The sequence below is a fragment of the Egretta garzetta genome, unplaced genomic scaffold (genome assembly GCF_000687185.1).
Source record: "Egretta garzetta isolate BGI_Z169 unplaced genomic scaffold, ASM68718v1 scaffold275, whole genome shotgun sequence".
Lineage (NCBI taxonomy): Eukaryota > Metazoa > Chordata > Aves > Pelecaniformes > Ardeidae > Egretta > Egretta garzetta.
In genome coordinates this window covers 64,189-77,910 of record NW_009259867.1, presented here as the reverse complement: position 1 = coordinate 77,910, position 13,722 = coordinate 64,189, and the positions used below count along the sequence as shown (strand labels likewise).

Here is a 13,722-nt window from a genome sequence, read left to right as displayed (position 1 = left end):
CCGGGGAAGAAGGGGTGTCAGCCTTTCTTTGAAGCAGGCGGGTTGGAAACGCGCGGCATGCGGGGTATGCGCAGAATGCAAAGAGCGCTCTCGCTGCAGAACACAGAACACTCCGAGCTGCCAGCTTGGTTTTTTGCTTTACTCCTCCAGCCCCAAGGGTTTTATGGAGCAAACAGCGGTTTTCAACCAACGAATGGATCTTTCTAAGCTTTCTGGGGAAGCGCCCACTTGCCGATGTCCTCGCATCAGAAGCGCGGGGAATGGGTTTGCCAAGAAAGCCCCTAACAGCGATTCCTTAAGATGTCACAGCATCCCCGCTCCCATAGTTACTATCAAAAAATGGGAGCTGCACCAAGCAGGCTGCTTCAGGAGCACCTTCCTATCTTTACCTCTCTGAGGACAAGGCTAAAGGCTGAAGAAAGCCGGCTCGGACATCTCGGTACGGCTTTCTTAGTGCTTCTGGAGGTGAAAGAGGCAAGCAGACCTGAGCAGGACAGATGCTGGCAGACGGCAGGAGTCCAGCGGCGTTTGCAGACCCTGCCTGGGATCAGCACTGGGTGTCCTCCACACCTCTTCACCTCTCCGTCTCCCTCAAACCCTGCACATCGCTCTGCTTAAATGTCCCTTGCACTCCTCAGCGTCGGCTCTAGGCACCTGATGAAGGTAGGGAAAAGAAAAAAAGAAAGACGCTTCCTCTGCCACATCATCAGAACGAAGTGGTTTCAAACACCCAGATACCCAATGACTATTTTTGAAGTGCCACAGTAGAGCCTTTCCATTCCTTGGAAGCAGTTTAGGGAAGTCTTGGGTGTTCTCAACCCTATCTTAGCCATTTCAGGCAATTTCTTTTCCAAAGCCCTGGTGAAATACCATCTGGTTTGCGTATTTGCTGCCCTTTGACCTTCCCAAGCTGCTCCAGAGGCCCCGTTTTCAAAGCCTTCCATTTTTGCAACAGCCACTCCAATTCGCTTAAAACCAAATGTCCTGGGCAACCATCTCCACGTCGTCCTTTAAAGAGGAACCAGCGCAAGAATTTCATTTTATTTCTCTGCATCTCCAAAATTCACTTACTCCTGAGTGGTCCAGGGAAGCCACACTCAAACATGGTAAGAAGTTATTGCTCCAGAACATACAAGGGAGGTCTCAAATCCTCAAAGGAGTGGTGGTTTGGTGGAACCCCCTCTGCTCCATCATGTGCTCCGTGAGGGCAAGAAGGTTTGAAGGAGCGGGGACAAGGCGGCCAGACACTCAAGGACAGCAAAGCAGGAAACTTCGGTAGCAAACCAGGAGGTTTTGGGCTCAAGTTGCAGGGAGCTGGGCTCTGGCCAAGCTCCTGGAGAACCTGGAAGGAGCAGGGACGCTGGGATACCTGCAGGTCCATGCAGTGAAGGTGTCCCCTGGGGCGGCGCTCAGATGCTTTTCAGTGGCAGCAAACACTTCTCCTCAAAGCCCCTATTCCCTTTGCTGTCTCCAGTTGCAAACCACAGAGCAGAAGTCATTTTCAAGCTTTTTCTACAGGTCCCCTCATTTTTTTTGCTAGGGAAAATTCACTGTGTACTGAGTCTGACTGCTTGACAAGCTCACTCTCTTTCCTACCGTCCACAGACCCCATGGAAAAAAACAGATCAAGAGCATTTGGGCAGAGATTTCAGGCTTGGATTCTCATCCCCTCTTTGCTCCCCTTTGGTCACCCCCCCAGCGACCTGCTGCACAAAGTCACCTAGCACATACAGGGTGCTGGGAGATCACCCATGGGTGCTGAGGGAACTCTACAGCACCATCACCCTCCGGCGGCACTGGGAGACTTGCTACACCACCCCGGCACAGACTTAATATCACATACTTTTTTTTTTTTTTTTTCCCTTCGCTTTCCTACCCAGCCTGTCCCCTTGCAGACAGCTTTGATGTCTGCTCCTTGACATCAGGGTGCACCCCCCCCTGCTGCAGCTTTCCTGGGGGCTTCCCGACAGCCGAGGATGATGATGTTGCCGTCGTTCCCGGATTCTTCGCTCAAGGCAGAAAAGGAGAAAGCAACAAGCAGAGGCAGAGATCCATCGGCACCCACCTTCCGAGGAGCAATCTCTTTTTTGCTGGGAGAGGGCTGCTCCTCTTCGAATAGCCGAGCGTGTCGGAGCACATCCTCCTCCTCCTCCCCGAGCGGCTGCCGAAAGGCACTCGAGGAATGCACAAAAAAAAAAAACCTGAACGCCTCTAAGCTGGTTTCTCAGGACGAGCTTCTTGGGGGAGCACAGACGGGGAGAGACGCATCCCCAGGTGTTGCGGGAGGAGAGCTGCAGGAGAAGCTCTTCAAACGCAGGCAGGTGCCACGGGGTTGTCTGGCCTCCCACGCTGCTTTGTCAGGCGGCTGAACGGCTTTCCAGGCAGACACAAGCAACTTCAACATCAGTAAATACAACCGGGGCAAAACCCACACTCGATGGGCAGCGCGGGACCCCGGCTGCTGATGCAGCACCGGGAGCTGGTTGATGCACAAACCCCGACCCTCCGCTTTGCCCGTGCTCTTACGGGGTTTTCTCCAGCTGCTTTGGCTGGTGGTGGGTCAGAAATGATCTGCCACCCTTGAGGCTCAAGCCAAAACAGGGGTCCTGAAGATACCTTGGTAGCATCTAGATGACCACAGGACCTCAACGTCTCTTTAGCCGGCCTCAAAACAGCACCAAGCACCACTTTGCTGCAGCTCTGCGCTTCGACAGCCCCGTTCAGATCCGCTGCCTCAGCACAAGAGCCAGCACGAGGTCTAAGAACAAGAAGATGCTGCGGGTAAGCTCAGGGTTAGGGACAGCCTTGCTCCCCTCCCCACAGGCAGGTCAAGTGGAGGTCTAAGCACCCAAAAAATCAACACCCAAAATGCTGGGGTTTGCTTACAGCAGGGGTGAGTACCCAGCAACGACTACTACAAAAGAGTGGAGGGCTGGGAAGATGCTGGGAATTCAGCCAACGGTTGGGTAGGAAGGACCAAGGTTGCAGCTTAGGCTTGCTCACCCTCACACCCTGCTGCTGGGGGACGGACAGAGGGACACCCAGCTTGTCCAAGGCAAAGCTGGGATCACCAGGCACCCACCCATTGAACACCTCGACAGCCTCTGTTAGGAGGGTGCAGGCAGGCTTCGGACCAGCTGAAGTTCCACAGGGCCTTCCCTGTGAACGTGGACCATCTCTCCCAGATGTCTCCTCCAGCAGGAAGGTCCACAGCGTCCTCACAGCTCTGGAGGGGAGGAAGGCTCTGCACTGCATCAGAACAGGCATGAGCATCTTCAGGAGGGAGCCTAGATCCTGCCAGCTCCTACATCTCCTCACCCAATACCCCGATGGTTACCAGCCAGGTGGATTCACCCATCTAAACTCCTGTTCTCCCTTCATCCAGCGCCCACCAAAAGCTGCAATGCTCCAGCCTTTCCCCTGCCCACCTCCTCCTGCCACGGGCCGAGCACTTCCCCAACAGAGGGGACAGGGGCTCAGTCCCTGGAGACGTGGGCGGTGACAGAGCCTGGCTCACATCAGTGTCCATCAGGAGAAGCCACCAGCGGTAACAGGGTCAGCTGGCCACGCAGATGTCAAAGACACCACGTGTACTCAGCTCTGCCTACCCATATTTGATGATAATTTTTTTAATTTTTTTTTTTTTTTTTTTTTTAAAACCCTTCGTTGAGGCCGCCGCGCTCCGGGATGTAAGGAAGCACGCCCGCACAGCAGTCACCCTTGCTACTGCCTTGCCTGTCCTGCCAAGCTAAAGCCAACACCGAGCAGACGCGCTGCTGGGTTTGTGGTTTTTTTTTTTTTTACAGAGTTTTTTTTTAAAAAAAAAAGTTTAAAAGTGCTTTTGACCTGCCCCGTGACATTGCTCCCAGGGCGAGGGGGAGAGATGGCCTTTCCCAACCCCTGCCTCCCCCAGCTAAACTCACGCCTGCGAGCGGCACAGCACCGAGCTGTCGTTTTAAAGGCTGACTAAGCGCCGAAACACCAGCAGCTGATTAACAGCAGCTCACGGAAGCTTAATTTCTCGTGAAGTTGAAGAGTTGAAGATACTATTTTTTTTTCCCCCTTCTCCTTCCTCTCCGAGCCCTACCTCGCTACCTCGAAGCTTTATTTACACTTTTAACATCGCTGACAAGCTCCGCTTGCAGAACTGCAGCCCGACACCTCTCTGCTCCCCGCGGGGCGGCAAGGCCAGGCTCTGCCAGCCTCGGCTTTACGCAGGGCTCGGCTTTACGCAGGGCTCAGCTTGCATCTCCCAGAGGCCCAAACCAACTGCTTTTCCCCACGGGAATCAGGCGGAAGGGCCAAAGTCCACCCACACCCTGTTCCTTGCAAAGGCGGCTTGCAGGGCTGTGCCGTGGCGGGAGGTGTTTCCTGGTCAGTGGTTAAAACTGGTTAAAAAAAAATAAATAAATAAAATAAAACAACCCGAGCTCTTTGCAACTACAGATATAAACTCCCCGGAGAGCTCAGATCAGAGATAGCCTGAGCTGAAATTGCTGTGAGCGTATCAGGGTTTTTGCGGAGGGCTTCGTCAGCACTTGTTCCTGCGGTGGCAGCTTGCAGCGTGAAAGATAAAAACAAGGAACAAAAAAAGAAAAAAAAGAAAAAAAAAAAAAAGGGGGGGTGAGGGGGGTTGGGGAGATTTGAGACGATCAGAATAAAAAAAAAAAAAAAAAAACAGGAAGCTGCCGAAAAGCGTGTCGTCACATAGGCAGCGAGAAAATATTAGTAAAGCCAGCGCCCGGAGGTTTGGTCCTTCCTACAGAGGATGGTCCTGGGCGCAGGCTGGGCAGGAGGTGCGGCTGCAGGGCTGGAGGAGGAACCAGCCTGCAGCAAAAGCCCAGGGCGCTGCCCGGTTTTTGGGGCAGTCGGTGCACCTAAACCCTGCGTACAGGCCACAGGATTATTTACTGAACCGCGAGATTTCCCCTCCCCACCTCACGCTCTTGGTGGTTTTTCAGCTTGAGGAAGCAGCGCCGCTACCGAGGCACTTTTTGGGTGCAAGCGATTTGCAGGGCGGGCAGATTTCAGTTACCAGGACCCCTCGTTTCCCAAATTCAGGGTGAACGCCAGCGGATTATCTCAGTTTACCTTTCGCCACCAGCCAACAGGGCATTAGTACAGAGCAGTTCCCTTTTTCAAAGGGCTGAGAAAGTTCAGCTAGACTATTGGGAAATAAAAATCTAAACCGAAATCAAGTTATTGGCTCACCAGCCTTCAGATCTTGTTAAAGATGCACATCCAGTTCCGGGGATAGGAAAAGGAGATTCAAGAAGTAAAGCAAAAAGCTAAGGATCATCTCGGCCAAGTTTGCGATTCAGACATTTGCTGCGGAGCAGGTCGTGCTCTGATTTGCCTTGCAAAGTTACATTTGGATCCCGATAAAACTCGTTGTGGTTGGACAGACGGACAAAGTGCTACAGAATCCTGCAGGGGGATGGGGAGGGGGGAAGAAAAATCAATCTGGAAATCAAACTTTTTGCCCCGAAGGCATCACCCCCACGTATTTCGGGAGAAGCCCCGTGCCCACACCCGCAGGCAGTCTCATGCATCGGTACAGAGCCGGCTGGGGCCGGGAGCTCCTGCCCAAGGCCTCTGCTCTCTGCATACGACCTCGGTGAAGTTTCAAGGGCATCACCCACCGGCAGGGGAAAGCTTTTTGCTGAACCTGCCCTGAGGTGGGAGCTCACGAACAAGTTCTCACGGAAAAAGTGATTTGCCAACTTGACAGCAGCGACGCCAAAGACTTGGTATGAAACCACATCACCTCCGATACGCTCCGGGCTGCTCAGCAGCGGTTAAAAAGAAACAACCCCCAGCCTGCAAGTCAGTCAGAGTAGAAAAAGAGGGTTGGTTTGGTTTTTTTCCCCCCGCTCCCCCCAGAGATTTAGCGGACCAATTCAGAATTCCAGTTTGGGAACAGGAGCTCGTGGCACGGTAACGACAGCCCAGGCCCTGATGCTCCTGGTCGGCGGGCTCGGTCACCTCGCCACGCAGCGTATCGAGTGGCAGGGCTGGAAAGCAAGAGCTGTTTGTTCATTATTCATCACCATTTCCAAAAGCTCTCTAGCTCCTGTTTCACAGCTTCAACCCAGACCTCATGCCTCTTCCGGCACGAAACCCAACCACGATGCCTACAAAAAAAGTTCAGCGTCGATGGTGGTTCTCCAGAACCACTCCCAGCCCAAAATCCACGTGGGCAGTTCTGGAGAAGGGATGCATTTTCTGCCGGGAGTTATTCCCAAGAAGCAGCGACGATTGTGCTCTACTTTCTCGTCAGGGCACACGTGCTCACCTGCAGCAGCATCTCTAATGCACACCTCCCACAGAGGAGGTTTTCAAGCTGGTAAAGCGATGAGAAAAGGTCACGTCCCGCATCTTCAAAGCAAATTTCACCCCCCGTCGTCTCCAAAGGAGACCTGACGGCGTTTTTACCGGCAGGAAACCAACTGCACAGTCAGCTGGTCCTGCCAGGAGCGACACCCTGCCTCGGTTAGTTTTGTGCTCACATTTTCCAGTGACAAGAGAGAACAGCGGTGGGCCACGGTTAAACAGCCACGTGTACCCCGCGGGCCTCCGTTCATGGGGAGAGGGGAGAAAAAAAAATAATAATTCACACTTAAATCGGCACATGTGCAGGGGACAGAGACATGGCGACGGCTGCTGAATTCAAGGGAGCCTAAAAAGCAGGGCAGCCTCAATGCTCCCTCTGACGGCACCAAACCCCCCCCCTGCTGCCCCCAGAAACCCTGCAAGTCAGCCCCAGGCTTTTCCTTTTTATTCCCTCATCTCGGATCACTTACCTCATGAGATCAAATTCACACTAAAAATAACCAACTAAATAAATAAATAAATTGCACGTTAGAAGCCAAGGCAAGATCCTAATTAGCAAAACACGAGCGCCAGCGCCTGAACGATGCATACGAGAGAGACGAGTGGGAATAAATAAATAATTACTTGTGCTTGACGGTCTCCTCTTCGTCGTCGTCTCTGAACTGCTTGTTCTCACGTTCGCCGCTGTCCTTATTCTGAAAGAAGGAGAAGTTGATCTGTCAGGTTTTGGCCTCTCTGGAAATGCCAGAGAGCAAACAGCAGCTCAGAAACCCTCCCGGGGAGGGCACAGGGCAGGCAAACAGCAAGGCATGCTTTGAAATGACTTTTAAATTACGATGCCTTTAAATTAAGCCTGTTTTCCTTTTTCCCCCCCTTTAGTATTCTCCTTGTAGAGATAGCACGATAAACCAAGGTAAGAACGGACAAGCAAAATTTCACTTCCCTCTTGGAAGCGATCGCGCTGCTCAGCACCGATATCCCCTGTTATTACCGATAACTGCATCAACACCGAGAGCAAACAGCAATCAGGAACGGAGAGCAGAAACCTCGTCCCGTGTTTGAATCAGCACCTCGTGTCAAACGGCGGAGCAAAAAGAAATTGGGGCACCCAGCAAAACTGCCCCGCGGCCACGTACGCCTTCACCACGGCCAGGGACCTGCAGTTAAATCCCGTGCTCCCTGATCCAGAGGAAACGACGGATATTGTCGCGTTGGGTGAAGGGAACTACGGGCAGACAGAAGAGATGGGAAAAGTTTAGGGAGGGGGCAAGCCCCCGCTCGGCTGGCTCGCCACGCCGCAGATCACCTGCAAAAATGCGGGGTGCGGACGTCAGCGGGCGTCGCACAGGTCCCTTTTTCCTTCTCCGAAATAATCATTTCCAGACATTTTACCGGGTTGCAAAACAAGGCGGCAGAAATCAAACAGCGAGCAGGACAACACGGGGCGTCATGTCAGCTCCCAGAAACACCGGGCAGTAACATAAATCAAATTTCTCGTTAGCAGGGCATTACAGTATCGTAAAGGGGCTCATTTTGCATCATCCCGACACCGGCACGAACTTATTAGTCAAGTTATCGATTATATTTATTATCCAGAGAGGCACAGGTATCGGACGTTGCCAGTATCGAGCTGGAAAGGGGTTTGTTTGGTGCTCACACTGATTAACTGATTCCCTTCAGCCGCCAACCAAAGCGTGCCCCGCGGCAAACACAGCCGCCCTTACTTCGCAGAGTCCGTCGCAAACGCGAGGAACGAGCGACTTCTTCGGAAGCCGTCGCTTTGCTGATTGAACTCCCCCGTCACCCTCCAAAATGAAAAGCAGCTCCAGCAGACAGCACGTGAAGTCTTTATTTCCTTGAGCGTGGCGGGTTGCAGGAGCAGCATTACCCGAGTTACCTGGTAATAAACACACGGCGTTCGTAATATCTGGCTACGATTCACGTTGCCGCAAAGGCGCGGGGGCTGTGCGCCAACGTTCATCTCTGCCTTTCAAGGGGAACAGCTCGGAGACCAGAGGAATTCGTTTCAAGAAATGGCCTTTCATCGGCACCGCAAAAGTTACCGGGTCCTTTTCACCCAATTCAAAGAGACGAAGCCCTCTTAGGTCTTTTTTCACCCCTGAAACAGGCGCACATCTCGCTTTGGAAAATCGCAAGGAAAAATTGGTTATTACCCGAGCACGACCGACATCACTTTCAGATCCGAAATTACTTCGGTTAATCACTTGCTCTCCTAAAAGCTGCGCTGGAGAGTTCAGATATCTAACAGCCAACTTCAGGATACCAAAATTATTCACCAGCTAAACTTATTCCTAACCTCTGAAAGAGCCCAGAAAGGTTTCCCCAGACAACAGCCTGCTTATCACGTGCATCTCGACTACGCGAACTTTAAAGCTCCTATTCTGCAACCTGGGTTAAAAATTAGATGACAGGCAAACAGGAGAGCTAGCCAGCTCCGTTCTGGTTCAGGCACATCGGTGACTGGAGCTGGTCAGGTTCAGCTCCTGAGCAAAGGGCAAGAAGAACGGTCCTGTCCTCTTAGAAAGGAGGAAAAAAGAAAGAAATCATTGCTACAGCCAATACTTGGTTCAGTTTTAACTCCCCGTTTGTGATTTTATTTTGAAGCCCGTAGTAACCTCGTGATATTTGCAGGGACGTTTCTGGTTCAATAAAGACCGTGAGCTTCGTTCAGACGAGCACGTGCAGCCCTCCATAACCTTCTGGCATGAGCTTAGTGCCAGGTAATATTTAGACACCCTTCGGTCCACGTTATTTAAAGGTGTGGGAAGCACCTTCTTGCGCTCTTCAAGTCCTTTCCCATTCCTTTTACCTCTTCATACTTGTAGCACATGCGCGTGGAACCTACGTTCCCCTCATTCTCGCCTGAATTTCTTTTATCCGGCAGGGTTATAAGCAGGTTCTGAAAACCTAAGGAGATATTTGGCAAAAATATTCACATCGAGCCACGGCTGTTCTTGCCACCGCTCTTGGCAGCGCTGCAAATCCTTCTTTTCCCTGTATGCTGAAATAATTTGATACTGAAATCCTACCACTCTTCCAGAGCTTGCCCAAAACCCCCTATTTCAATTTATTCCCCGTTACCACCCAAATATTTTTCTGAAGTCACAGAATAGAATCATAGAATCGTCTAGGCTGGAAAAGACCTTTAAGATCATCAAGTCCAACCATTCCCCTAACCCTGCCATCCCACCACTAAACCCTGGCCCTAAGCACCTCATCTCTCCTTCTTTTAAATCCCTCCAGGGATGGGGACTCGACCACCTCCCTGGGCAGCCCCTTCCAGAGCCTGAAACTCCTAGAAAAATCAAGCATGCCAACAGCAAATGCAACTTCATGTGACACATCCAGCAGTGCCTTCAACCAGGGACTTTTTCTCTGCGACGGCTCTCCTCGTAGTGCCTTCTCGGATGGTAGGGAGCAGGCGCACTGCCCGCCAGCAACGTAAGAACGGGTGCAGGAGTCTCCCTTGGGAACGTCCTGAGCCGGAAGGAAGGAGATACGGTCCCTCCTGTACTTCAGCAGAAGGGAACAAAGGATAATGAGGCTTGCAGCACAGTTCAAGGAGACGGCGTAACCGCACGTAGCCTGCCCGCTCATCACCGACACGACTGCCCTCTAAATTATCCTCCCTGCCATCATCCGCCGCTAATCAGGCTCCGCCAGACAGATCAGCGCGCAAGCGGAACACAAACGAGGTCTGAAATGGATGTCTGAAGTCAGGCCCCGCCACCCCCCAGCAAGAGAAATTAATGCCGGTTCCTCTGTTTGCAAAACGGTCTGTAAACAAGATTTCGGTTTCATTAGCAGAGTGACGAAAACCCCCGGCCGCAGGGCAGAGGCAACACGTGGCGAAGAGGCCGCCAACCTCCAGCAGCGTCGGGAACGGTCGCAGCTCTGCAAAGAGGCAGCTCAGCACCGACTCTACCACCAAAAAAAACCCCAAAAAACCAAACCAATAAAAATTAAACTATCTAAAGCAATATTTGATGGATGCGGTAGAGGAGGATGGCCGCTCCTCTTCTGATCGCCGAGCTTTTTTGCTTGCATTTCCAGCCAGGCTGCTCTGCCTTCCCCCTGCACACACGGTCCCTACCCGCAGAGCTTACCACGAGGGCTTCCTGCGCCGCCGCCTTCCAGCGCCTGAATTCACGCGAGCTGAAAAAAGGCAAAGCGGTGAGGTGACGGTGGCTTCCTCTCCATGCTGCGGGGAAGGAGCCATCCCGGGTTTTTAAATATAAAGCGCAGGCGATTCAAAGCGCTTCTCGATGGTTTTACACTGGAGCAGGCGGCGAGCGGGGTGCAGGGGTAGCGGCACCCAGCCAGCCAGGCGTTGGGGCACATCCCTCCTCTGCTTTCCACGCTTCCTCACCCAAAATGCTGGGGTTTCCCCCTGCATAAGAAAGCTGGACTTTAAATTCCTCCGGTAGAAAGAGGCAATTCAAGCGCCTGCAGTAGAGATCGCACCCAGCCGGACATGGAACGGAAAGGGCTGATGGGTGCTCACAGCAGCTTGACCTGTTAGATCCCTTAAATTTAATTAATTGCCCACTACCACCCTAATATTTTCTAAATTCATAGTGATATTCCTAGAAAAAATTCTCTTAGATCCCCTTGGAGATCATTCCTCCACCATAAAAACCAGAGCTGTGCCCCATTGCTTGGCAATGCCCGCAGCCGTTGGCTAGCCATAGAAAAGTTTTACCGTGGCAAGCTTTGCCCACATCTCCTGTGCTCTCCAGGTAGTGACTCTGAAATTTATATTAAAAACACTTTAGCCTGAACAAGTCCAGCCAAACTCTTCAGGGAATACCCATCTGAAATCCCTGGGGTATCAGCAAAGAGCTGAAACGCTGTACGACACCGACCTCACGTGCAGGCACGGCATCGTCTGCCGAGGGACCGCGTGCGCACTCATCCTCTCCAGCGCGAAGGCAACCGGAGCAGCTCATGCTGTGTCCGTCAACGCTGTAGATGAACCTGGCCAAGATATGAAGCCTCCTTGTTCACATCACCTTGCCCGAGCATAGCTGAGAGATGGTGGTGTTGAGAGTGCCATTAATAAGAAGACAGAAAGCGGGGAAAGAACGTTCCCCTGATGCTCGGCTTAGCGCCAAAGTGGACGACAAAGTGCCCTTGCGAAGAGAAGCAATGGGGGACTGCAACCAACATCTCCTTCCTCCTGCACACAACCGGCTGCGCGGACGTGGAGGACCTTCCCTCTCCAGGCCGCTCCTGCAGGTGCAGAACCTGAAACCCCACGCTAGATACGGAGCCTGCGGGGAGGATGCCGGGCCTCCTCGGGAGCAAAGGGCCGTAGAACAGCAGATCCCGTTACCGTGATCATTTATTGATAAGGAGACGGCCTCTCAAACATGCAACTTCTCTTACAGCTCCATGTTTTACCACTGCCCCATGTCTCTTCTCTGCCCACAGTGGATTTATCCGATCCCTCAAGACTTTGACGCAGCAGCGATGTCTTGGGGTCCTCCACTTTGCTGCAAATTTTTGCCTTGAGATCTGCCCCATCATCGTCATCCTCTTCACGTATTTCTGTTCAACAGCTGTGTCACAACTTTCATTTCTTAACTACGGAAAAGGAAGGATTCCTCCCCAAAACAGCGCTTGCCCTAATTACCAGTTCATCCCTCCGGTGGTTTAATGCGTTTCCCTTTGCTTGCTGGTGGTCACTTCCCACAGGTGCGCAGCAGCAATTCAGCTCTCACTACTTTTCGGTTCAACTTCGTTTTCTCGCATTTCAAACCCTAACGCCACAAAGGGAGCCGAAAATAGCCCCTTCCGCCGCTCCACTCTCGCTCTAGCGATTCCTCTTTTCAAGGCTCCCCGCGGCGAGGTGTTTATTATTAGCTGCAAGTCATAAGTTTAGAGACACACACACAAGCCTACAAGACCGTTCACCAACTGCCTGCCAACGAAGTCGTTCCCATCCTTCACCCTCTGGAAGGAAACACGCCAAGAATAAACTCCCAGCTTTACAAAGCTTGCTCGCTTGTAGTCTCCTACCTATTTTAATCCACGGATATCGCAACTGGCAACCCTTGGCTTGTAGGTACCAACACAAGGACTTTTGCTCCACGGATTCCCACTCTTCACAAAGAGGTTTGAGATGAGAAAGAGGCCGATCCGCTGCCTGTTCAAGGTGTAAATCCAAGAAGATTTGCATCAGGTTGTTCAAAGAAGGGTGTCAGCTGCCTCTTTGCAACACCCGCAAGGCCCGTAGCAAGCTTTCCATGGGCTCAGTTAATAACTTGTGCTCCTGGTTGAACATATGTGGGGAATTGGGTGATGTCTGGCAAGGTTCAGAACCCGGCTCCTGCAAATCTGCGATGTAAACCACGTTATTCAGTCAGCATTAATTGCATTTGCTTTCCTCCTAGGCAGCTCCAGGCAGAGAGAGGAATCTATCTGACAGTTCAATATTCAGATGTAGACAGTGACAACCTGGTAAAAACACTTTGTAAGCACGGCCAAGCATTTACACCTCGCAGGAGGGCAGTGAAGACGACAATTTCTGGGTCATTACTAGGGAGATGAGTCCATCTTCTGTCACCACCCACAAGCCACAGTCCTGCCAGGCAGAAATTTTATTTGCCCGCTAAAGAACAACTGGATTTGATCGACGTCTCATTGCAAAATATCAGGCTCTTCCAGCGCTTTGCGGAAAGCACCAGATTTCATGTTCTACCACTTCCCGGACTTCAGGCAGGTCGTATCACAAAGCAGGAGGGAAGCCTTGATAGTCAGCAGGGAGGAATGCGGTCGCACAAGACATTTCTATCATCTCCTCTCCCAGCGCACAGCTGAGCTTTGCATATGAAATTACAAAGCATGAGATTTCTTTTTCTCCCAAGCAAAGCAAACTCTCCTACCCATCATGTGCTTCCCTTGCGTGTGGAGCAGGTCTTGGCTACCTGCAAGAAGCATCTGCTCCAGGGAACAGAACATTTTGAGAAATATGAAACTTTCATGGAATCACAGAATCACTAAGGTTGGAAAAGACCTCCAAGATCATCAAGTCCAACCATCAACCCAACACCACCATGCCTACTACACCATGTCCCAAAGTGCCACGTCTACACATTTTCTGAACACCTCCAGGGACAGGGACTCCATCACCTCTCTGGGCAGCCCGTTCCAATGCTTCACCACTCTTTCAGTGAAAGAATTTCTCCCAATTGTAGAATCATAGAATTGTTTAGGTTGGAAAAGCCCTTTAAGATCAAGCCCAACCGTTCCCCTACCCCTGCCATCCCACCCCTAAACCCTGGCCCTCAGCACTGCCTCTGCCCGGCTGTTAAATCCCCCCAGGGCTGGGGACTCGACCCCTTCCCTGGGCAGCCCCTTCCAGTG

The 13,722-nt window shown here is 51.9% G+C and overlaps 1 protein-coding gene across 1 annotated transcript in view; it reads right to left on the bottom strand.

The window, feature by feature from the left end:
* CCDC12 (coiled-coil domain containing 12) overlaps positions 1–13,722 on the bottom strand; it is a 41,470-nt gene that overhangs the window by 7,488 nt on the left and 20,260 nt on the right. The window contains exon 3 of the mRNA XM_035895631.1: positions 6,958–7,028. Within this exon, the coding sequence (XP_035751524.1) occupies positions 6,958–7,028 (71 nt within the window). The remainder of the gene's footprint in view (positions 1–6,957; positions 7,029–13,722) is intronic.